This window comes from Diadema setosum, chromosome 4 (genome assembly GCF_964275005.1).
Source record: "Diadema setosum chromosome 4, eeDiaSeto1, whole genome shotgun sequence".
NCBI classification, from domain to species: Eukaryota; Metazoa; Echinodermata; class Echinoidea; order Diadematoida; family Diadematidae; genus Diadema; species Diadema setosum.
This window is the reverse complement of record NC_092688.1, coordinates 35,830,057-35,856,934: the sequence shown is the minus strand read 5'-3', so window position 1 is coordinate 35,856,934 and position 26,878 is coordinate 35,830,057. Positions and strand designations below refer to the sequence as shown.

The 26,878-nt window shown below is 38.6% G+C and overlaps 1 protein-coding gene and 1 long non-coding RNA gene across 3 annotated transcripts; one reads left to right on the top strand and one right to left on the bottom strand.

The window, feature by feature from the left end:
- Positions 1-291: 291 nt before the first annotated feature.
- Positions 292-4,788, bottom strand: LOC140227196 (uncharacterized). The gene is made up of 2 exons (XM_072307623.1): positions 3,759-4,788; positions 292-2,317 (listed from the first exon to the last, which is right to left on the bottom strand). Exons 1-2 carry the CDS (start codon positions 4,786-4,788, stop codon positions 2,166-2,168), a joined length of 1,182 nt encoding a protein of 393 aa, XP_072163724.1. The 3' UTR covers positions 292-2,165.
- A 12,588-nt stretch (positions 4,789-17,376) lies between these two features.
- Positions 17,377-25,597, top strand: LOC140227195 (uncharacterized). 2 transcript variants are annotated; one of them, XR_011901022.1, is made up of 5 exons: positions 17,377-17,454; positions 22,610-22,732; positions 23,324-23,426; positions 23,854-23,992; positions 24,932-25,597. It is a non-coding gene; the product is annotated as an uncharacterized lncRNA (long non-coding RNA). The 2 variants fall into 2 exon arrangements; XR_011901021.1 differs by lacking the exon at positions 17,377-17,454 and having other exon boundaries at positions 22,414-22,732.
- The last annotated feature ends 1,281 nt before the right edge of the window (positions 25,598-26,878 follow it).

Genomic DNA, 26,878 nt, shown 5'->3' with positions numbered 1-26,878 from the left:
GTTGTAAAGATGAAGCTAAGTTTAGGGCCGTCAGTATTTGTGACTGTTTAGAATAATCCGTTAATTTCCATTGTAGTAATGTAAAGATCCACATCAATGTCATCAGCAGACGAAGATCCAAAGGCGTTTCCACACCTCTAAAAAATGACAGCAAGTAATTATGAAATCAATGCTGTTTGTGCACTATTTCTACACACTCATCGTATATAGACGTTAATTAGAAATGCAGCTCACACTACGGCTTAACCAAAAAAAAAAAAAATAATAAACAATTATGATCTTCTGAACTCATACATAATTAAATTCATTTTATTTCGTCTATGATATGCTATTGATATCCTTTGCTCACATTATATTTTTAAAGAAACTAAAACCCCAATAGCAATGTGGATTGAGTGAAAGCAGCAACATTAGTAGAGCACATTAGTGAAAGTTTGAAGAAAATCGGACAATCGATGCAAAAAAACCCCCAAAACATTTGGTGTTGTAATAACTGGATGAGGAGACTACTAGAGTCCATGACGTCATGTGGGCAACAATGTAAAGAAAATAAGGGAAGAATTCCACACAAATTTATTTTTTCATGAAAATTACGCATTCCATCAACTTGTTACTGACGTATATGTTAAGGGTTATATCATTCCCTCTGCTTTCTGAAAGAGGTTAGTCAAGTGCTCAAGAAACGTAAAAAAATGTTGATTTTCTTTATGTGCGTGTGTGTGTGTGTGTGTAAAATATTGCCAAATACCAGGTGTTTCTAAAGAATTTTATGTTCAAGCTGGCTGTTGCACTTCTATAGGCTTAAATCGATTAAACGCAACAGCAAAGATGTCATTCAAATCAGACAAAAGATAACAAAGTTACGGGAATACTGAATTTTCATATGTTTTCCCTCCCCAAAAAAGTGGCGACAAGTCACGTATAGAAATCTAAATTTGGGATAAAAATGTCTTGCCGTCACAAGTCCGGAATTGCTTTCACCGGTTTCATCAATTGTCTTATTTAAAAAGAGGAAATATGCATTTCTTTTAAGCATAAAAGCATAAAATTAGAATTTATAAGAGTTCTATGGCGACTTGGATAAGACGACTTTATAACAGAGAGTGTGGTAGCTGGGGAATTATTTACAAAAGACTGAATTTGTGATATTTGACTGAACATGTGGCGAATATCACTTTTCGAGAAAATAATTCTTTGTGTTGCCCAACATATTTCATATATTACTCATCCGTGTTGTGGGATTGAAGGGAAATTTCCAGTGTTCATTTCGCTCGGGTCATAATTGCAATCTACCTTGATCTAAGGGAATTTTAAGTACATTTGAACTACCACCAAAAATTCCAGCCAGTATCTCAACTGCTTTTATTCCACTGAAGAAAAATGTGGAATGTTATAGGGTTTACACTCTAGCCAACGTTTATATCTAGTACATTATAACTTTCACAGTGGTATTAAAAACGCAAGATATTTTGCGTGTTCGATCCCCTTGCAAGTATCACACTCATGGATCTGTACTCGGAGTTCCTGTGATGCAGGACAGTTTGCAACTCCATTGAACCACGTTCTGTGATGCTCAGCTCGACCATTTAAACACAAACTGCGATGTGGATTGAGTGAAAGCAGAAACATTAGTAGAACACATTAGTGAAAGTTTGAGGAAAATCGGACAATCGATGCAAAAAGTTATGATTTTTGAAAGTTTTCGTGTTGTAATGACTGAATAAGGAGACCACTAGAGTTCATGACGCCATGTGTGGACAACAATATAAAGAAAATGTTAAGAGAATTCCACAAAAATTCATTTTCGTGAAAATTACACATTCCATCAACTTGATACTGACATTATATTAAGGGTAGTAATTATTTCCCCTGTTTCAATTCTGAAAGAAGTTTGTGAAGTGCTCTTTCATTACGCTAGAAATGTAAAAGCATGTTGAATTTTCTTTATTTTTTTTTTTGTGATTGTTGTCCACACATGTCATGATGCCATTAACTTTAAGTAGTCTCCTTATCCAGTGGTTCCAACACCAAAACTTTAAGAATCCATAGTTTTTGCATCGATTGTCCGATTTTCCTCAAACTTTCACCGATGTGCCCTTGCTGCTTTCAGTCAATCCACATTTCTCTTTGGGTTTTGGTTTCCTTTAAATCATGTCTATCGGCCGTCAGTGCTTGGGTGGGACGATTTCTTCGTCCTTTTCATTTCCACTGGACAGGTTGCACTTCACAGGTAGCATCAACAGCACGTTCAACACGTCCAGGACGATCAGGAGCATGAAGGAATAGTTAAAACTTCCGAACAAGTCAGCAAACAGCCCTGCAAAAGACGAGATAAAGGAAATAGTCAGCACAGCACCATCGATATTAAAAAAAAAATGAATACATTTAAATTCTCGAGTAGCCTGCTGTATGCCCAGACACTGCATATTAAAATGTGTGGATTTTTTGTTCCTTCTCGTGGGTGTATCGTTTTGTGTTATAGTTGTTTGCATTGTGTGTGGTTGGAGTACGACCCAAATTATCGCCTTCAATCGTTATGCATGGCCTATCAAAAACAATTTTGACACATACCACCACTGAATTGTCACTAATAAAGGACAACTAGAAATATCACTAGCCTTGCCATCAAAACATGTCATGTTTCTACAGAGAGTCAGTCACTGATTTAGAGTGCAAAATTTTAGCGTCTCGCACATTGACACATTCCAGCATCTGGAAGTTGTGCAACATTCTAATGAGAGAAACAGCAACATGTATGATAAATCATTCTTTTGGGGACATTATGTCTGAGGAAATAAAACGGTAATCTATCACTTGGTCTACTCCCACTTCGTCTAATACCCGTTTAGTCTCAACCTACATGGTCTAATCCTGTTTCGTCTACAACCATTTCGTCTAACATGTCTAGTAACCATTTCGTCCAATTCTTCCTTTGCCTTTACTTACCAGTTAGGCTATGCCCATTTCGTCTAATATCCATTTGGTCCATTGCCACTTGGTCTTTATACCACATTGTCTAATCACCTGTTCTTCTATCATTCAGTTCGTCTAATTCCAATTCATCTAATATCCACTTTGTCTAATTACCATTTCGTTTGATTGGCACTTGGGCTCCACTCACTTTAGGCTTATCCACTCAAGAAATACACTGTATAGAAACTGTCTCGATCAGAGGTACATTGACCAGCAACTTGGCCTCTTTAGAATGATAAGAGGGCAAACACTAAGACCTCACATGATCCTTTCCCCACCCCCACCCACCCCCGTTCCACGGAAATGGGTTTGGGCTCTGTTTTTTTTTTTTTTTTTTTTTTTTTTGAGGGGGGGGGGGGATTTGCTTGATTATTTTGTTTGTGTTTATCAGCCGATGTGTTGGGGTCTGAGAACTTTTCAAGATTTTCTCCAAATTCTTTAACTCGATTATCCAACGTATGTAATACGTCGTTTTGCTTTGTAGTTCCTATCACCTTTTACAATGACTTTGCCAATCTGAAAGACTTATTGTGATCATTTACATGACTTTATGTGCGTAAACAAATGACAAGATTGTTGTTGCTGTCGTTGTTTTTCTTTACAAATTAAAGAAGAACAGACATGGTAAATTTTCGTCAAAAGGACAAAGGCCGAACAGCATAATTAAAATGACAATTTTAGGCTAGTACCGTTTGATATAATCATGATGAATCAATGTGTCTCAGCATCATGTTCGTTGTTTTATTTCTTCGTTTATCGCTGGCGTAAGAAGTGCCTTTACATACCTGAGAAGTAAGCACCGAACATGATGCTAGTGCCTCCGACGAGCTCCTCAAGCGCCAGTGCAATGGGGAAGTTTTCCTCACAGACATTCTGACGGATGATCATGGTAGCGACGATACTGCGGCAGGCAATGCATGCAGACGATACGGTCGCCGTGGTAACCAGGACGTAGAAAGTGTGTCCTCCAAATGTCAACACGTCAGTGAGAAGGGAAAGCACGTTCACAAGCGATAGAACAAGGTAAACATCTACGTATCGAGTCAGTTTCTGACTGCACAGTCCGAAAATGATTCTAGCGAAGAAGTTGGACAGCGCTACGCAGGATGTCAGGATGACCACATGGCGCACCGAGTTGCGGAGTTCCAGAGCGCGTGGTATGAGAAACGCATGCCAGCCGCCGTAAACCACGTAGCAGGGGACACACGCCAGATAGATGAACATAACGTTCGGATTGCGGATGATGAACTCAGACTTCTTCATCGAGCACATCAGACTGAGACACTTTTGGCTACAGGATGTTTTGTTCTCCTCGCTAACATGGCCTCGTCTGGATAGACATGGTTGGGATTCTTCCTTGTGATTTGTGTTGTACTTATTGCTGCGGATCCTCCTCTGGGTCACCCACTCTGACTCCGAACAATAATCTGTTGATAATTCGTCGACGGCCATTATGACTTCTTGGCGCGACGCTTCATCCTCTTCCGTGGAATTTACAGCTCTCAAATGTTTCTCTCTCCCAAGAGTTGTAAGCTTGTGACTGTGACTCTTGTCTTTGTCGTCATGTCTATCTTCAATCTTTTCTGCAGCAGATTGATCAGCTGTAGACGGGAGTGGCTGAATGGCCAGAGACATGGGGATGGTGTTAGCAATGGCGCCACCAATGATCAACATAGCCCCTTGCCAACCGTAGACTTTCATCAGGAACTCACCAGCCATCGGTATTAGCACCATCCCTACGGGAATGCCCGATCTTCCAAAACTAAAAAACATTGGAAATCGGGTGTTGTCTTGTTCGTTCATTTCTATGAGCATGGTTATATTGGATATCCCGTAGCCCAAGCCTGTACAATGAAGAGATCGAGAAAGCGTTCCGTACGAACTTGCTTGATGGAGACGGAAAACTCCGATAGTAATCATATTTGCATACCATTGTGAGCGTAATAATTTTCATGTTTACAGATTGTTATTCCGAAGGTTCGTTATTCGACAATAGAGTAAAGTTCCTTATTCCGAAGGTTCGTTATTCGGAAGATTCGTTAATCCGAAAATGAAATAAGGTTTGTAATTCCGAATATTATCTAGTTCGCACCACCTTATATTTTCGGATTAACGAACTATATTTCATTTTCGTGTAAACGAACCTTCGGAATAACGAACCTTATTTCATTTTTTAATTACGAACTACGAAAATCTGGAACGAAAATTTGGAATAACGAAGCAAATATTTGGTTTGACGAGCCCTTTTTCATTTTTGGATAAACGAACCTTCGGAATAACGAACATCACCCAATTTTCATACCTATACTGATCATACTACATGTACCACACACGTCATTTAATAATAATAATTCATAATTATTTACAACCTTTAAAAGGAGGTGTATACTCATTAGATGGAACAAACGTTGCGGGCTATACCCAATGAAGGTGTGACACTTTCGTCGAGATCTCCATATTGCTTTTCAGTGCGCATTATATCCATCCATATGATAGAGTCTTGTGACAAATGACTCTTGATATTTAAGCCATAATACACCTAATAAGTTCGTATTTTCTTCTATCCTTATCACTATTAAAGGTCCAGTTTACCTTTGGGAGCAGTGATTTCAAAAATGTTCAAGATATCACATTTGATGCATATGTGTAGGTCTGCTGTATCATAAAACATCCTTCCATATGAAATATTTGCAATGAAACCTAAAATATAAGGAGATATCAGGGTTTTTCTTCATAAACCGTAACTGTATACGGTTTAGTCTGGAAACATCTTTATTATAACTATTGTTCACATTTTGTGTATTAAACAACACTTAACATCGATTATACGAATTCAAATTTTGACAGTGGTCGTTTCTATCCCTAACTCACATTTTAGAACTATTTTTAAGCACTAATGCTGGGTTTTTGTTTCATCTGCAAATGGTAAATTATGCCTTTAAGTTATTTATGCCACTGGAATTCCTAAATGAAAATTTGGCCCAAAATGTAACATTTAAGGCTAAGGTTCAGTGACCTGCTGTTCATAGACCTTGAGCGAGACTACCCAACATCGATCATAGTTTACATCTGACACTGTCTGGCACCTGCAATTCTTGTGTAGCTGAACTTGATAAAATGTCAACAATTCTCGCTATCGCCAATGACGTTAAAAGTACCCGGATGTGGCTTTTCGTCAAGATATAGTGCACTTCCGGGACTCGGGCACTTCCGGTGCGGGGCATATTTTGCACAGCGCTAGCGTGCGCGTACGTGTACCTTACGTAGCGCCGCGCCGGCCACGGATAGGCGCACCCGAGCCAGCCAGGCCTATGATACAGTAAGCAAATAATCAACGTTGGCGAAGGTGATGGGACAAACTATCACTTCCGAGGCGATCTGGATGTAGCTATCTTTCCGAAGCGTAGCAGAGGAAAGATAGCGTACACATTCAGATCGCCGAGGAAGGGATAGTTTGTCTCATTGCCTTTATCTAAAAGTTGATTATTTGGTTTATATTCCACATGTAGGGTCCTAGATATTCCCATTTTATTCCACATCTAAAACCAATTTAGCTGTCTTAGGGTATCCTCAGGGCTTAGGCTACGTAGTATACTTTAGACGTATGCGCGTAGATGACAAAACAACGAATTTGCTCCGCGCCCCGCTCGTGGCATCGAAATAAAAGTGCGTTGCACTGTGGTCTATCACTTGAACCAGGTCAAATGATAGACCACAGCTAGCACAGTGCAACGCACTTTTATTTCGCGCGTACTCAAAATTGTAAGTATCACGCGTTAGGACTGTGTGGACTAAGAGATCAGCGAAACAAAATGACTATCATCATAGAGTGTAACGAACCTTTATTCTAAGGTGATGTGATGGGCAAAACTACTCTTTATCACGTGATCAGCTCTTGACCAATCCTATAGCAAGATTCTTAGTATGTGGAATATAATAGCTATTATAGCCCCCGCATTGCCCTATGCCTTGCATATATAGCGTGCAGCGCACGCATACAAGCTAGACATACCGGTACTGCTAGATCATTGCGATCGACTTGCACATCAGTCATCTCTGCATACGCTGAAAATAATACTGGAAAATATTCACCCACCTGGATATCGTCATGAAATGCCCATCTATTTTTTTAATTTGTTTTCTGTCCAAGTGCCGCGAACACAAGCGGGAACGAACCGTGATCTCGAACTTATCCTGTCTCTGAAGCAATAATAATCTTCCAAGCAAGTCGCACGCGCTGCGTATGGCGAGTCACCCGGAAACTTCATCCACCTCACGTCTCGCATGCCAGGGATATTTCTGTAGATTTGTTCGTTTATTGTCGTGCGACCAACACATGGCAGCTTCGCAGTAACGGCCTATAGTCGTATTTACAGCAATTTCTCTAGAATGGAGAAATTTCAAATCATATAAAAGCTAAAATTCAAGTCGAGGAAACAGTAAGTACACGCAAGAATACAGTCGGCCGGCTGTATAGCTGTGAGCTGTATGTAAAAGAGCATGATCGCGTATCACGCGCGTACGAACGGAAGTGACTTGGCTCCCGAACTATCCCATAATGCACCGTAAATGACGCTTAAATCAACATCCGGGTACTTGTTACCTCATTGGCGATAGCGAGAATTCACTTAAGAGGTTTCTTAACTGCGTTTCCAAGATATTAAACGTACGCGGACCGCTTATAGACGTCCGCAAAGACACAATGCCTCTATGGTATACTTTGAAGGCAATGTATAATACAGTGGGCCGGGGCGAGGACAAAGTGCACTTAAAGGCATAATCTACCATTTGCAGATGAAACAAAAACCCAACATTAGTGCTTAAATATATATCTAAAATGTGAGTTACGGATAGAAACAACCACTGTAAAAATTTGAATCTGTATAATCGATGTTAAGTATTGTTAAGTACACAAAATGTGAACAATAGTTATAATAAGAATGCTTCCAGACTAAACCGTATACAGTTATCGTTTATTGAGAAGAATGGTGGTATCTCCTCATGTTTTAGGCTTTATTGCAAAAATTTTATATGGTAGGATGTTTTGTGATACAACAGACCTACACATATGCATCAAATGTGATATCTTGAAAATTTTTGAAATCACTGCTCCCAAAGGTAAACAGAACCTTTAAAGGGTGTGTACAGTTCTGGTCGAGGTGAGGATTTAGCTTTTAACGTTTTGCGAGATATTCAGAAACCACTCTATGAGATGTCAAAGAGCATGCAATTCTAAGGGGTATCAAAAGTTTATTTGATGAAAATCGGTTTTGAAATGGCTGAGATATCCAAAAACAAGGTGAAACAAAGAGATTCTAATAAAAGGCGTGGCCCGTAGTCTTTTATTATTATCACTTTTTCGGATATCTCAGCCATTTGAAAACCAATTTTCATCAAATAAACGTTGAATCCTTCCTAAAATTATACATGCTCTTTCATATTTCATAAGAGGTTTCTCATTATCTCACTTAGGAATGTAAAAAACAATGAATCCCCGCCTCAACCAGTACTGTACAGTCCCTTTAAATGGGTATTGGGTATATAAAGCTCCCGTGGAGCCAGCATATCCTGCAGAATTCTCCCTTTGCAATATTTCGCTTTGATGTGTGCTTAAATCGTGCTATCACTTTTTAGAATAGAGCACTGACAGTAATTGACTATTATGATTAATGCCACCAAAAAAAAAATAAAAAAATAAAGCTTTTGGAAATTGTAAAGGTGCAACGATTCACACCGAATATAATCTTTTTGAATAATCTTGCTGATGCTTAAGTGTTTTTATGCAGGTACTTTAATGTCATAATCATTTGCAATTATTGTACCTGAAAGCTTCGTAGAAACATGTTAACACTGCGTTTTAATTCAAGCTAAATATTTTCATTGGTAAATATTTCACCATAATTCGCGTATCGATTGTTTCTCCTATACATAACATACTCAGCAAAATTCAGAGTAGTCATTTTAATGACAATTAATGTAATACTTTCTGCCACCTACAGGCATCAAAATTACCCTTGGACTAGAGAGGCTAAACGAGTACAAGAGCAGAGTCTTCTTTGACGACAAAACATCTCTTCATCCTTCTTATAAAGAATGTAACAATCTCCCGGGTTGTTGTTGTTTTTTTTTTCTTTTTTCTTCTGAAGAATCTTAAACATCTCTTGCTTACCTGCAATGGCAAGACAAACGGTGAAGAGTGAGCTGTTCTGGACACAGCTGGCAGACGCGAGACCGAGCGCAGGAAGAACAGTCCCACCGACCAAAAGCACTCTCTTGTAGAAAACCTTAACCCGTTTGTAAACATATGCTACAACGGGGGCTGAAAGGCAACAATGGAAAAATTCTGCTTAATTAATGACTGGTTTGTGTTGGCTATATCTTTTTATTTCCAACCTGCAGAAGCGAATGTGCATTTGGGCCTTTCGGGTTTTTATTATAGGCATATACTTACTTCAACAAGGGAGGTCAGACAACCTTCCTGCTTGAACACAAGGCCATTTGCGCTACACATTCTCAAAACGTATGTAGATAAAAAAAAAAGCACAATCATTGATACAACTACAAGGAATTCTATCAATGGAAGAGGTGTGAAAACTATAGCCAAAAAAAAAAAAAAAATGTCAGAACTTACGAAATGCCAGTTAAAAAAACAACAACATAGTGTACGGTTTTATTATGCCTCCGCCACGAAGTGGTGCCGGAGGCATTATGTTTTCGGGTTGTCCGTCCGTCCGTCCTTCCGTAATGAATTTTGTGGACAGGGTAACTATCAAAACCTTTTGAGGTATCCTACTGAAACTTGGCATGTATGTGTATTAGGGGGTGAAGTTGTGCCTATCAACTTTTGGGTGCACATGCTCAAGGTCAAAGGTCAACAGGTCAAGGTCAAATACATAAAATTTCGCTATTTCCATCATATCTATGCAATGCCTGAAGATATTTTCTTGAAACTTAGTGTATACAAGTGTTATCCGATTAAGATTCTCTGGTGAAAGTTTGAGTCATGAGGTCAAAGGTCAAAGGTCAAAAGGTCAAGTAAGAATATTAAAAATTCACCTTTTTTCTCTGTACCTTGGAAATTGTTCAAGGTATCTTCATGGAACATAGTATATATACATGTACTGACTTGCAGTGATTGCAGTGATTGCAGTGATTTTAGGGTTCATGGGGTCAAAGGTCAAGGGTCAAAGGTCAAGGGCAACACTTCAAAATTTTACTATTTCCCTCATGTTTATGCAATGTCAGCAGGATTATTTTTTTGTAACACTTGGTGTATGCATGTATAACATAATAGAGATTCTCTGGAAAGTTTTTTTTTTCTTTTGTTTTTGCCTCAAAGGTCAAAAGGTCAAAGATCAAGTGAAAGTGCTGAACTAAGTTTTTCCTCCATATCTCGGAAGTGGCTCAAGTTATCTTGAAACGTACTACATATTTATGCATGTTCTGCCTTACAGTTATTATCTTATGAATTTCAGGGTCAAAGGCCAGATGAAAATGGTAACAATTTACTATTCAATACAGAAATTGCACTTTTTCTCCATACCTTGAAAATTACTCAACGCATAAACATATGAATGGGTCAAAGTCAAGTTAAAGTCCTTAAATCCCAAATACATGCTCTCCTATTCATCCAATTAAACCTAGGTCAAGGAAGGTGAACATTCAACACATTTGTGACAAACTTGTCATTTTAATATTTTGCCAATTTTGTGAAAATGTTATCACACATTGTCCACATGTACTATCTAAACCTATTGGGAGAATCATGCATTATGGCGGAGGCATACCAGTCGCCACAGCGACATTTCTAGTTTTCTACAGTTTAGAGAATATTTCGAAGTTCTTTTTGACAACACCTTACCGCCGTCTGTATGAATAATGAAGTGTGAGTCCCTTTTGCTTTATGAGATATAAATGTTAAAGGAAAAGGTTAGTGCAGAGAGAAAAACATGTGCGGCTTGTTTGACTGGTGTCCACAACGTAATTAATCTATACAGGTGCATGTCACGAGTTCGACATCCATGAATCACACAGCCTACAGGACATACAGCCCATTTGCTTGACACTAGGCAAATATGGCTCATGAGTCCGACACTGTGCAAACAAGGCCCAACAGAACAGACACCCAACAGAAAAGGCCTACGAGACCGACACATTAAGCTCCGTGTACGTAATGTCAAACTCGAGGGCCTGTTCTGTCTAGTTTCGAACTCGTGGGCCATTAACGGCCAGTTAAGGATCGCCCCGTCACTGTACATGCATGCTAACCTGGAAACATTAAACTGCACATTACTTGAATATGAGACCATTCTGAAGCAAATAATTTTCACACAACAATAGATATATAATGTACTCTTAAATGAATCCCACAAGAATTGAAACAATCATCCCCCAGCATTCCCATTGATTCCCACTGATCAGTTACTAGCCATCCCCTTTGATTATCGTTGCAAAGACGTCATGATCTCAAAATGTTCATACATGGAGTCCTTGACAGATCTTGAGATGCCCTCATCTCCTAGAGTAATTCACAAATTTTACAAGCTATGCTTCTCTTGTGAATTCCTCTTTTCCATATAGAGTTAAACTAGAAATGTCGCTAAGGCGACTGGTATGCCTCCGCCATAATGCACGATTCTCCTAATAGGTCTATAGTACATGCAGACAATGTGTGATGACATTTTCACAAAATTGGCAAAATATTAAAATGACAAGTTTGTCACAAGTGTGTTGAATGTTCACCTTCCTTGACCTAGGTTTAACTGAATGAATAGGAGAGCATGTACTTGGGGATTTAAGGACTTTAACTTGACTTTGACCCATTCATAAGTTTATGCATTGAGTAATTATCATGGTATGGAGAAAAAGTGCAATTTCTATAATGAAAAGTTCATTGTTACCATTTTCATCTGGCCTTTGATCCTAAAATTCATAGGATAATCACTGTCAGGCACAACATGCATAAATACGTAGTAAGTTTCAAAATAACTTGAGCCACTTCTGAGATATGGAGGAAAAAGTTAGTTCAGCACTTTCCCTTGATCTTTGACCTTTTGACCTTTGAGGCAAACAAAAAAAAAAAAAGAAAAAAGAAAGCTTCCAGAGAATCTCTATTAGGTTATACATGCATACACCAAGTGTAAAAAAGAAAAGATAATCCTGCTGGCATTGCATAAATGAGGGAAATAGTAAAATTTTGAAGTGTTGCCCTTGACCTTTGACCCATGAACCCTAAATTCTCTAGATATTCACTGCCAGTCAGTGCATGTATGTATACTATGTTCCATGAAGATACCTTGAACAATTTCCAAGATACAGAGAAAAAAGTTAAGTTTTGATATTTTTACTTGACCTTTTGACCTTTAACCTCATGACCCCAAACTTTCACCAAAGAATCTTAATTGGGTAATACATGTATACACTAAGTTTCAAGAAAATATCTTCAGGCATTGCATAGATATGGTGGAAATAGTGAAATTTTACGTATTTGACCTTGACCTTTTGACCTTTGACCTTGAGCATGTGCACCCAAAAGTTGATAGGCACAACTTCACCCCCTAATACACATACATGATAAGTTTCATTAGGATACCTCAAAAGGTTTTTTAGTTACGCTGTCCACAAAATTCATTACGGACGGAAGGACGGACGGACGGACGGACGGACGGACAACCCGAAAACATAATGCCTCCGGCACCACTTCGTGGCGGAGGCATAAAAATACGATTGTATTTAAAAAAAAAAATACGATTGTATTGCTTTATTTAATTATTGTATCCACGTTTTCTTGAAAGTTATGTGATTCAAAGTTCCTTAAAATATTATGCACTCATGTAAGCGTTATGTATATTGCTTTGTGTCATATACTTTATATGGAAATAAAATCATATGAATTGAATTGAATTCAAGATGAGCTCAAAGCAGACGAGATGAAACGAGCGATGCACTGGAACCGCGTAAACTCTCCTTCAACTCGATAAATCCATGATAATCAATGTAATAATGAAAATGTCATACTGTAAATATCCATAACTCAGTGCACTATTTGCAATTCTCTTACGAAATTTAACAATGTCAATCGTAAAATAAATTTATATTACCGCATAATATGCGCTAACCATGCTAATCGCATTGCAGAAAAAAAAAATGGAATAGGTTTACTACGTGCAGAAAGGCACTGGTTTCTTCTCCAACAATTGAAGACTCTTCACTGGGCCACGAGATATCCAAATACACACACTACGGTACGATTCAGCAAGAGTGATACATAAATATGCGCAGTGATTGACAAATTTGATAAGGCCACGTCTTACCCTGAACGAACATCACAACGTTCATCACGCCAATAGCCAACCCGATGTCGCCGGCTGACGCCTGAAAACTAAGCCGTAGCTCCGGGTAGAGGACACCGACCAGTTTTATCGACCCCATGAAAGACACCATCACCCAGAAATACACGAGGGCACAGATCGGTCCACTTTTCGACATATTGGATGAACTGCTGGGCAAAGAGCAAACTGTACATGCCTTATGTGAACTCGACAATGCAACGCAAATATTATAATAGTCTATGTAATTCAAAGATATATTCCATACTTTCAAAGCGAGGCCTGTTGAACAACTCGCCGCAATCGGCAAACTTAAAAACCCCGAACAAACTGAGAAACAAAACCTCGCTCGAACGTACTGTCTGCCGAAACCATAGAGCTGTATTTACATATCGCTAGAGGGCGTACTCATTTAAATCGCTGTGATCGCATGGAGAGCTCGCCGCCATTACTAAGAGTGGCAAGTGCATATGCACGCGCACTGCATCTGCCAAAATTGTGCATGCAGACGATATCGCCAGTGCGTACTGCTATGTTAAATAATGTTGTTTTTTGTATTACAGATTTTCTAACAACCATTTATGATTTAAGTCGAATGTGACAAGATTAAATGCATAGAATATAAATACTCTGTAGTACATGTATTCATTTGTGTGATATGTTCAGGACTTTGTTTGTGAGAGAGAGAGAGAGAGTGAGTGTGTGTGTGTGTGTGTGTTTGTGTGTGCAGGCATATTCACTAAGTCCCATTCAAATTATTGTATTCCTAATTAAGGTTGAGGTGGGGGCCTTCAGTAATTGTGTGTGTGTGTGTGTGTGTGTGTGTATTTGTGTTTGTTGGATGTGTACATGTGTGTGTGTAGGCCTACTTGTGTTTGTTATGGATGTGTTATGGATGTATATGTGTGTGTATTATGTTTGTTAGGTATGTGTGTGTGTTTGTGTCACCCGTGCGCGCGCGCGCGTGTGTGCGTGTGTGTACAAGTAATGATCCTTTGATCTCAAAATACACCAAATTCACTCTTAAGCTACCTTTTTTCAAGTAGCCTAGCTACTTCTGTAAAAGTATGGCCTTTTCCTCTGATTTCAGCGATTTTGCTACCCTTTTCACATACGCGCGTACATCGCCCGTTCGTGAAAAACAGCCCCTTTTACACGCATTGTTTAATACAGGACTTTTAGGGTTGGAGGTATTGGAGACCTGCCCCCCCCCCCCCAAAAAAAAAAAAAATGTATGCCACCATGTGCCTTCCATCCCCACCCCCTGGAAAAAAAAAATATGCTGCAAAATCCTACAAAATTGCGAGGCCCCCAGTGCCCCCTACTGGAGAAATGCTAGCTATGCCACTGATTCACGCCCCTGGGGTTATCTCCAAGTCGCGTTCACCACTCGATCAATCAGAGCTATGCATGCGTAGCTGCACTTGAATGTCCGCTATGAACAATCAGCGTATGAAAATTGATACACTACTGAGGAGATAATTATTTAGCTTTAATTTACATTAAAAATAGCAATTATGTTGCGAAACGCGTGGTTTTGTGAATGAGATTATCAAATTATCACTCAAATCGTTGATTTTCATCGCGTGTACGTCTTGCAAAGGAGCAAATCCGGCGTTGTCAACCCCGGTTGTCAACGCAGCGGTACATTGCTAATACACAACCGATTCGTACTGTACTGAAGTTTTGCCACTCTTAGTAATGGCGGAACGTGCTCCATGCGATCACAGAGCCTTGCGCGCGTATGACGAGTCCGTACTCTAGTACGTATAATAGAGCTCTATGGCCTATACCAAAGAGATTATACCAGAAGAGGGCGTAGTCCAGCAGCGGAGGCAGTGCTGTTATAAAGAGAGTCTGGCCAACTCGGTTTTCGGCTTATGAGATTTGAAGCCTGTGATTGGTCAAAAGCTGGTCCCGTGATCTACAGGCGCCATGTCGTTACCAAAGTCCATTACTCGGGCGCGAGCATAGCTCACACGCAGTCCCCATTGTTCATTACGCGCAGCTACGCGCTATATTATTATAAGGGGGGTTCACACGTACACCAATTAGCGGAATACAAATCTCGAGATTTGCATCGCGATCGGTATCTCGAGTTTTTTGCACGTGTGGACAGAAACCCCCCCCCCCCGAAAATTAGCGCGATAAGCATCACGATGCTAATCCCAAGAAATCTTGCGCTAGTTCCTTCAATTAGCGTGATAATTTGCCCCGCGCCGGTACGTATGAACGGTCGGGATTAGAATCTCGAGTTTTTATATCCCATCATACTTCCCCTCTTTCACCTCTTTGGCGAACCACAACAACAGCGCGCGAACCACACCACTGATGCGCAAAAAAAAAACAATGGACAAATGGAAGAGCGCGCAGGCAGTGATTATAGAGAAGGGCGCTGTGTGACCCATTTTGCAGGTTTGGCTGTTACTAAGTATCTCAATCGGCAATTAGCGGGATAACGTGTGAACGTGTGAACGGTTGCAAAAAACTCGAGATTCCGAGCGCGATCGCTATCCCGCTAATTTGGAGCGTGTGAACGGTCGCAAAAAATCTCGAGATATGGAGCGCGATCGTCATCCCGCTATTTTGTACGTGTGAACCCGGCTATAGTGCGAGCTTTAGATTTGCTGCGGGGACTTTTGAGACGACGCTTGAGCTGGACGTTCTCCTCTTCTCTGCGTCGTGCTGAAAAACAGCTTTAGATTACGCTGAGACGCAACGTATAAAAAATAAAATGGCGCCCCATATGATCGGTGCATCAAGTGGAGTAGCTCTCGTTAACTGAGCGGACGTAAAAATAGCCCAGAACGCGTAGTGAAAACTCAGGCGCGCGAGCTATATAAATAGATCGACTTTGATACTAGTACGCGATTCTCCGCATCCTCAGACCAAGTTTTTTTGTTTTTGTTTTTTTGTTTTCCTCTGAACGTCCCCGTCGCGAAAATCTAAAGCTCCCTAATATTGCTTACCTTTGGGACGTCACCAATATTGGTCACGGTGCAGTGGGGATAATTATTGTCATTGCCGTCGTCTACGTTATTGAAGTAGAAGGTATACACGAAAGAGATATTTATATTATATTGGATGGCTATGAATGGGATACCAGGGAATATTGCACGAGTTAGGGCCAATATTGCACGAATCGAAGATGAGTGCAATATTGGCCCTAACGAGTGCAATATTCCCTGGTATTCCATGAATCAAGGCCATCCAATATAATTATTATCATCTATTGACCGATTCTGTGACGCGCTATGTGTATTTTTGGCATGGGCAGCGCCATTACTGCGGTGTATCATCCGACCCCCCCTCCTCTCTCCCCACCCCTCTCACGCGCGCAGAATGAAAAACTGATGCATGGTTGTTTTAGCCAATGGGCATCTCGTACTGAGTGCGCGAATGCTTGCTTAGTGCGCGAACCTTTGTTACAGGTGCGCGATAAACATGTTGCCCGTGGGGTGGGGGAGAGCAGGGGGGGTCGGCTGAGACACCGCAATTTGAGCTCATGGCTGCGCCCAGTGCCATAAAATGTCTGCTGCCCTCAACGAACCCGAATCGGTCAATACAATCAAGTAGAGCAAGCATAAACTGCACAAAATTACCCGGCTTCTACTCGTCAAACAGCGTGTTTCTACAGAGAATCCGATAGACCTAGCATTTGCAAGCGCGTAATCAAACAGTGCGCTAACGCAGAACCGGGTTGTTTCTACAGAAAGCGCATAATCGGATTGAATCCGATTCTCCACCTGAATGCAGGTGTGACCGGATGTCTGGAAAGTTGGCTGGTGCATTGTGGGCCCTAGCCCGGGTCAAGCATCTACTGATGATCAACATGATGCGGATGCGATCATCGATTGAACGAAACTGAGCACAGGGCCTGCACTAGCCGGACAGGCCTAGTGTGGGTACAAGTTACGACCGGCTGCTGGACGAATTTGTTTTAATCTAACTTAACGTTAGGGCACCTACTCTAACGTTAGCTCCAACGTTTATATGGATTAGAAACTAGTTTTGTTTTCTACCAATTATTTGGTTCGTCAATTTTTTCACGGATCTGAAGGTTGGATTTTTATAACTGGATTATCACATGTGACGAGACAACAGCAGTTCACAGAGACAAAGCTTCTGTTTCTGTCGCGTCTGACTGAGTTCTGTAAGTTCAATTCTAACTAGTTTCTAGAGTAGATGTAGAACCTCCTACTCAACTGTTGGGCTAGGCCCAACGTTAGGCATATTTCTAGTCTAACATTTAACGTTAACAAGTTAAGATAAAAAATGATTAGATTAGGGCCTACACGTTTTAACTTGTTAGGCGTAAAGAGTCGTTGGGCCTACTGCGACTGGATACTATCTTTAAATACCGGTACTTTATTACTACAAGTCTAATGTTAGACTATTCACGTTAGTGATTTCCACATTATACAACATTAACGTTCTAGGATTAACGTTAGGCCTACTTTTACTAACGTTCTTAAAGGGGCCCTAAAATCCAATTTTATTTGAAAACATCACTCTTGGGAATATAAGGGTGGCTCTAAGAAACATTCCATATTATACTAGGCCTAAATATGCTCTTTTTTGATTGATTAGAAATGTCTTAAAGTCAATCTAGAACTAGTTTAGAAGGTGTTTTTTTTTTTTTTTTACATTGTTAGTTTTGTTAAATATCTCAGTAGACGTACTGCATTACATACTGTCTTTACCAATGACTGACAGACGAGGAATAATAATAGGCCTATGTCTTAAAGTAGATCTAACGTTAGAACTTGTAACGTGTTAGTTTGGAAGGTGTTGTTTTTTTGTTTTTTTTGTGGGCGTTCCCAAGTAGAGTCTATAACGTTAATCTGAAGAATAATCAAAGAGAAAAAGTCGTTGAAAATAAATGGAATGTTTCTAACGTTAGATATCCGTTTCACCACAAAAGTGGTGTTGAGAACTTGAGGGTATTTTAAATGAACACAAATCAATATGCATTTGAATTTCAGGGCCCCTTTAAATTAGGCCCTAACTTAGACCTAGAGAACCACTCTAACTTAACAAGTTAAAACGTTTGTAGTCTAACTGTTAGAGTCTTAAAAACACAAACGGCCTAACGTTACAACTAAAAGGATCGACTGTGTGTCATTGTATTTATAAGTAACGTTAGAACAAAGGCCTATTAAACGCGAAGGCTAAAGTTGATTGTTAATTGTGTTAGACCTCTTTTTTCGGGCAGGTAGGATTTAATTCGGGTAGAAACTCGGGTTTATGGAACATTAAAGAACTGTTGGTTATATTCCAAGTCAACGTTAGATTTTAGAACAGAAGTAGACCTAGCCGTTGTTTATAGGATGCCTAACAAAACAGTTAACGGTTAACGTTAGACTGAAGTTAGATAGCGTTGATTGTAACGTACGGACTACGGTACCGTAAAGTTTGTTAGGTAGGCACATTGCCTCTAAAAAATCTAACGTTAACTAGACATATATTCTAACGTTACACCCCAAGTGGACTCACTTTTTCCACTTTTGGATTGACAAAATGTGCTTCAAATGTTTCGATACTCAGTAAATGAATGTTTGAATTTCCTTTCATTTTCGGACTAACGAAACGTCGTATTTTTATAGGCCCTACCAAGATCCATATTTCTATTTGATTCTTTGTCGGATTAATACAAACTAGAATCTAGTATCGAACCTTTAGAATAACAACAAAAAGTTCGTACAACAAACCCTATTAAACACTAGTTTGCTAATGCTAGACTTTAATGTTAGAGTTTGTCTTTTCCGAACTAAAAAGTATTGGGCCTAGAGAATATCTATTTTTAATAGACCCCTATTGTAGATTCTATGTGCATCTCACACGTAGGTATATTGTTAGCGCTAGTTAGTATAGTATTGTCAATTAGAATGTAACAAGTTTAAAAGTCGTACTCGTAGAAGTATAAGTTCTAGTAGCTCGAATCTAACGTTAAAAAGTATTAGGCCTAACAGTGTTAGAGAATATTAGAACGGTTAATACTAACGGTTAACCGTTAGATCTAACATTCTAGTGTCAGTTGCCTTGGTTTTAAAATTACAGCGCCGCTGTGTAAATAACACCCCTGCCCCTGTTCGTGTGTCTTTTCTTTATGTTAAAATTCAGAGTATTTTCTTTACAAGTTTGTCAAATCTGAGGCAAATTGTGACTAGTAACGTTAGAACCTGATACTCGGACGTGTTGGAGACACCCTACTATTCAACGTTGAGATCCTAAATAGATGCAACATGCATGCACATAAAAGTCATGGCCACATCACCGTACACGTGTATGTCAAACTGGTGATTGTCTTCCGGGTCAGTATCGGATTATTGAACCTGGCGTGTTTCTACAGCGCTGACACTGGAAACTGCCCCGGAAAGAACTACCTCATTAGACGGTTAAGTTAAGCGGAATCGGTATCGGAATCTGCATCGGAAAGAAACCGTTACTGGTGTGTTTCTACAGCCCCCTCTATCGGATACAATCCGATAGACCCGGAATTGGGGGTTCTGTAGAAACACGCTGTTTGATGTTGACTCGGCAGTCACATCCCAGCGCTGAAAAGGGGAAGCCCCTAAAACTGCGTACATGAAACAAACAACTAGCAAAATGCTTGCGCGCTTGTGAATTGTAACAAAAACGACGCGCACTAGTAGCAAGTGTTTGCGCATTCAGCAAGCGCTCGCGCATATACTTAGTAGACGATCCGTACGAGACAGATATGGTATGATCTTGAACGGCAAGTAACAACGGTAGCCTATGGGGAATTAATACAGGTACGTTGGCCTATAGTAGACCAGCCAAACCTCAAAAAAGGCTCTAGATAAGGATTCGACGGCATTTTTTGTTAATGCTCCGTTCTCATACTGAAAGTCTTGCAAAAATACTGAGGAATAGCGTACGGCCGGATGTCAAGCGTACTTTTGCCGAAAAATGTCTTTTTAGCCCAAAATTCAGAAGCATGTCAAAAATCACGATTTTGATTTTTTGCTTGCAGTCACTTCATATTTGAAAGATCCTGAGTTTCAATTGGCTCTTTTAATGAAATTGCAATTTAAATGTGTTTCCTTAGCATTTTAAAAGGTCATTTTGTACAGCCATATATGGGGCTCTCAAATGTTTGGGTGTTGTTTTCTCGAAATAATATTCACAGATTAATTAACGTTCTGTAAAGTTTGTTTTTCCAAGCTAATGAGATGATCTTCCAAAAGTAATTTAATGTTTTATAAAACTACAAATGCTTCTTTAATTGAATGTGTCAATATCATTTCTAGTTTTTTTGAAGAAATTTTTACTTTTAATAAAAACTCTGAACATGTTGGAACTCAGAAAATGCATTTTCGAGCATTTTCCAGTAGCCCTGCGCGGCTTGTGTGCGCGCAAATACTTAATACGTGTGCGTACGTCAATTAGCTACAGGTAAAATCTCTCGCGCGAGAGCTGCATGTTTCGGTCGTTGAGTTGGAAACGTGGTGACTGAGAAAGGGACAATTTCCTTCGAATGTAAGTATAAATTAGTGAATAAATACATAGTTCTTTATTGCACTGTATAAGGGAACTTTAAAATCTGTTTTGATCTAACAGTTAGATATACACCTTTGATCTGAGACTTCGTAAATATCAAAGTTCAAGCGCTAGTAGAATCTAACGTTAGGCCGATGTCTTATGACTGTATATCGCGCCGATCCCGTGGGCATGCCTACCAACCCCCGGGCCGCCGCCCGACCGTGCCGGCGGTGCTTGTTAGTGGAACACCGATTACTAGTATTCCGTAAGGCACGTCTTGACACGGTGCGAAAAGAGGCCTACATTTATCGGTCTACGTCTAGATTTAGGTGTCTTGTTCGTTCGATCTAGATTTCTAATCTATGGCCTCATCACATGCAGTTAGACTGAATCCTCGTCTAACGTTAGGTCTAATCTATCTAACGGTTACACTCTCTAACTGTCGACATTTGCTATCGTTAGGGGTTACTGTTCAGTGTTAGATGTATGTAGGCCTACGGCTACGCCTGTAGTTATGCCAAACCCAAAACAATTATTCAATCGGGCTAGGCCCTAATCACAATAGCACTAGAACTAGCAGTTGTATAGACAGTACAGGCCCACTACTACTAACGTATACGTCGTTAGATGTATTTGTAGGGCTAGAGCCAGGTCCAGGGCAAGGGACTGTATTCTATACAGAAGGTGTACATGTATAGAAGCTCTATGTAGACTAGATCTGCGAACGTTTAGAGTCTAATCAAATTCTAGACATGTATAAAATCTAGCGGGTCTGAAGTATAAATAGCTGGCGTCTAGAATTAGGATCTAACCTTAGTCAAGATCTGGGTCTAGTAACCTACTAGATATCTAGGCAGTTTTGTTATAAAGACCCAGCTAACAAGACCTAGCTAGACCTAAGTTTAGACATCTAGCATTGGTTAGAGGTTCTAAAATCTATGCATATATTTTATATATCTAACGTTAGGCTAACTTTTGATCTAAGTAAAAGTTCACGTTAGATCTAACATTTCTATCTTGATCTAACATTAGAATATCCTAACATTAGCTCTAACATTAGCACTAATACTAGTCTCTAGAGCAGAGGTTTAAGGTTGACTCCACTCTTTATGGTACTGTAGACCTACATGGGTTTAGAAAAAGAGTCTAGGATTTAGGCCTAGGTGTTTTATATATAAAAGCTAGTCTACAAGAAATAAGTGATCTTGCCATTTGAATATGCCCGAAAGAGAGAGAAAGAGAAAGTGTTCAGTCTTGACTGCCAACCTCTCCTAATCTGTGAATCATTTACATGTACTCTTCTAGTTCATAAATAGCCCGACCAGACGCTGTAAGTACACTGTCGCGACGTACCTACGTACAGCGACTGGGCTGTGTGGGCTGTGTATAATAGTTTACAAATAGATCTAGTCAAAAAGGAACTATTTAGAAATGTCTTTACTCATAAGTACCAACTTCTCATGTAAATGTCTCATAGAACAAAGGTTCATTTGAAAAAAAAAATGTAAATCTTACATTTTTAATGGATCGTTTATACTGACTCATTGAAACCTGAATATCTTTCTTCTTCTTTTTTAAATTTTCAAAAAGCTAAAAAAAAATCACCTCTCAATGAAAGAGATATATCTATAGTTATAATTGATTTGCATGGGGAATAAAGAAAAATATGTCAATGCCAAGATATCTTTTCAAAACAATCAAATTTCAGATTATTTTTTTTTTTGTTCACTGTAAGCTTATAATGCTCTGCTTTAAAGATTTAAAAAAAAAATTATTTGAGTCATGTTGATTTCTGTTTTCAGCTAGATGTACCAACAAGTGGAAAGACTGAGTCTTGTCTTCAAACTTCGCCAGAGAGAGACATATCCTGACTTGCCAAAATCTAAGCTCTTTCTACCTGCAACAAAGTTCAGAACAATCAGAAGGTAAGAAATGGTAAATGTGTGAAATATCTTTTAAATACTAAGTTACTAAGTGTTTGATTATCAAATGTATCAGTTAAGTGCCCAGTTGAAAATAATGCCAAATCTAAATACATTAAGTGTTAAATATTCCTATTCCATTTGAATAAATTGTAACAAGCATGTTTTCACTTTGACAGTTGCATTACAGTACAATGTACAAGTACTTTGCAAACAAAGAGAGGAGAAGAATTTTGTATCTCCATTTATATACAAAGGGGAGCAAATCTATGATCAAATGTGTATTCTTGTTTTCTTGTAAATTCATTGCATGTTCTATTGTAGAGGATCATATGAAAGAACAGTATTCTATCCACTGAAGAGGAGATGATATAAAAATCAAACATAAATGTAATCAAGTAAGATATTATATGTAATGGAATATTTCTCAACCATGTCAATTGGAAATGGCGGTGGCACAAGTGTTTAATGTGTGCACAGATGAAAATACGTCTGTAGTCTCAAATCAATTTACTTTCCATTATTATTACGTTGCGTTAAGTATGACGTAAGGGTAATATATGCTGTGATCTATTGTTCTTTATTTTTATCAAGGTGTCAGCAATAAATGGACATGCTGAGTTTGAGATCACATCCACTAGAGTGAGGGGGAGATAGATGTCTTGACTGCGATGTAAATGCCCTTTCCAGCTCACAAGTAAGTGTCAACGATTTGAAATTAGGAATAATTATTGTCTCATGAATTCAAATCGATTTATGCAAGGAAATCATATCCTAATCCACATACAAATGAGAGCATGATACAATCAAATATTTGTGTACAGGAATTACAGGTGTCAATATGACTTCCATCCAGATATTTCATTTTCAGTAAGATATGGCTTTAGAGCATCAAAGATGATAATAACAATGACATGATTAATGTATTACATGTAATACAAATTAATGTTGACAGTGACCTGAAGATCCAAAATCTCATACTAAGGGATTCATGAGATCATGATGATTAATTCTCTTTCATGATGAATGTGTTTGTTTTTGGTTGCAGTATAATTACAGGTATCCTGTTTTACTCATAAAAATGATAATTTATTCAAGTTTTCATTAATCATATTTTCGACCAGAATTAGCACAAAGTGGACAAAATGGACCCTGCAAACCACAGCCAACTACGGACAAGAGAGAAAAAGAAAGAGACAGATGTCCTGACTACCAACTTCTAATCTGTGCATTCTGTACTCTATTTCGAAAAAAATACGGGAGGTAAGCAATAATGCATGTAAAATGTAAACCCCAAATAGGTTGGAATATTTTGTCAACCCTTTGACATCTTCACCAAATGTTTGACTGTCGATCGTTCATTGGGCAGAAAATTAAAGCATGTTTTGCTAAATGAATGCAGTACTGCATATGCATGTAGTCAATCACTCCAACAACCAAGATTCACATATGAATTAACGCTGATTATTATTTTTTTTTGAGCCTCTGTCAAAAGGAGGTTGCAGGAGTCTTTATGTTCTTGCAGTCATCCATTCCCACCGTGGCACATCTGTCCTATTCTCATCTTGCAATAACTTAACATGTACTCAGCAGATCATCTTCAAATTTTGGTTTTATACAGAAGATATAATTATCTGGGCCTTTTAGCATTTTAGTTTCTGTTGTGACTTTGCTGCTGATTGTAAATTACATGCAAACCCTGATTTCTATTGACTGTAGAGCATTGCTACCATGGTATTGTATTTACCTTTGGATGGCAAAGTTACCATAACCTCTAATCAATTTGACTTTCATTAGTTATGAGGGTATTGATGTGAAAGGTCACGGGGTTATTATATGCACGAAAGTGTTGAATGTATCCAGTTGCAGTATCAGGCAAGCACTACCTTGAAATTCTTCTGAATGGAATAAAAAGCTTAATGGAAAGAATTGGATATTTGGATCATGAAAATTTCCTACATTTTATATTTCGTTTTGTACTCATGGTTAAATTGCTACAATTAGGATCTACTGTATAAAATATACCTGGTACTTTACCGTTTTAAGGACACACTACGTATGGAGGAAATCAAGTAACCGTATATCTTTAGCGTATATGTCACTGTGTCTTCACCAGAGATTAAAATGCCCATGTCACTTTCCTCATCAAGTAAAGACAGATACACCATTCTTTCTTTTTTTTTTCTCTCTCTCTCTCTCCAGAAACAACCCTGCCAGGCTATCCGGTTGGCATCCAGATTCCGTATGAAGGATGTCATTAGAACCTGAACTTACATGTGGAATGCATCCATCTAAAGTTCTCAAATGTAATCACAATGTGCTTTCAGGACTATTATAGAAGTTGAATACAGCTGTACATATTAAAGACTTGTGTATATATTAGGAATTTCTATTAATCCAGATTGAATGCTTCTTTTCTAATCTTTTGTGTTCTTTTTTTTTTCTTTAGTGATGAAGTAAAACAAGGCCTGATATCAAAATGTGCACAACACTACTTGGCAAACAGAATTTACAATATGACTTGATATAGATCTTCTTCCAATTTTGATTGCAGCATTATAGGGATGAGGGATGGTCTACTTTTGGTTGAGATGGGGGCTGAGATGGAGATTTTGTGAAATAATGAGAACCCTGTTATGAAATATTAAAGAGTAAACAATACCAAGAGGAATTCCAAATTTCTTAGCAAAAAAATGGTTTTGAAAAGGCTGAGATGTACAAAAACAAAGAGGTCCTAATAAAAGGTGGCACCCACTTTTAATTATAATCATTCTGTGTCACTTATTAAAAAAATTCTCGATCGTTTCAAAACCAACAACTTTAATCAAACAAACTTCAAATTACTTTAAGAATTTGATGTTCTTTCATATTTCATAGGTTGTTTTTAATTTGCTTGCAAAAAGTTGAAGTCTGAATCTCCATCTCAACCAAAACTATACCATGCCTTTGAGACTCACAGTTACAAGCGCATACTAGTAGGTCATGGAAATTGATCTGTTATTTCCTTTGGAGCCCAAACGCCAACATTTTAATCCTGTCAGATTGGAATGTCTTTTGTTTTTGTTTTTATGGGGGGGGGGGTCAACAAAAGGGAAGTGAACTTTGCCTTTCTTCATCAGATGGAGGAAAATATAAGACGTTGGTCAGAAAAAAAAAAGAAAAAACTGGACATTGAAGTGCTTAAAAAGAGAAAACTTCACAAAGGAACAGTTGGTGAATCTGAAGGGAAATAGCACAGAGCATGTTTTTTCTAGTTTAAGATATAAAAGACATAAATAATAGGTTTCAAATCCAAACACCAAGTACAAGAAGCATGTAGTGAAGAGAATATGATCTGGTCAAGATGTATGTTAAGCCAGTTTTTTTTTTTTTTTTTTTTTTTTTTTAAGTGCCATAATTGTCATAATGTTGGTAATACTGTAATATATGTTAGCTATTCAGGGCCCCAGCAATGTATTCTGGTACTTGGAATAAGGGAAAGTATTAGAAGGAAGCATTACCCACGCGTGTTGGAGAGGTGATTTCTTTTTTTCTTCAATAAGAGACGAATACTCGGTACAGATATCTTATCACACTGGTCTGCAGAAGACAAAAATAATATCAGACTAAAAGTAGAATCTAAACAATGTGGCAGTCATCATTCTGATTCAGTTGTACAGTGACGAAAGTTCAATGCAACAGCATACAGTCATAATTAGCTAAGATATGTAACCACAAACTGTGAAAAGATAGAGATATTGAAATATTGCCTAGAGAAAAAAAAAAAATGTTTTTCCAGCTGGTGTAACGTTTGTGATGTTGGACACATAGTATGTGTCACATAAAAAAAAAAAAAAAAAAAAATTGAGTTTATTAATGCAGTTAATGTAGTCAGCGCAATTTGTATTGTAGATTTTCAAAGTCTTTGGATGTATGTCACAGAGACCTGTTCATGATAAACCTTTTCAATGAGGACTCATTCTTTTTTAATGCTTTTAATCATTTTAGAAGATTGCTTTCAGATGGAATTTTTGTTTTTGTTTATAGATATCCACAAATCGATACTGAGGTTCTTTACCTTTCAAAACGAAATACTGTGGAAGACAAATAATTATTTATATTTTGCAGGATTCAAGCATGTTCTTACTGTGTATAGTATTTTTATCAGCA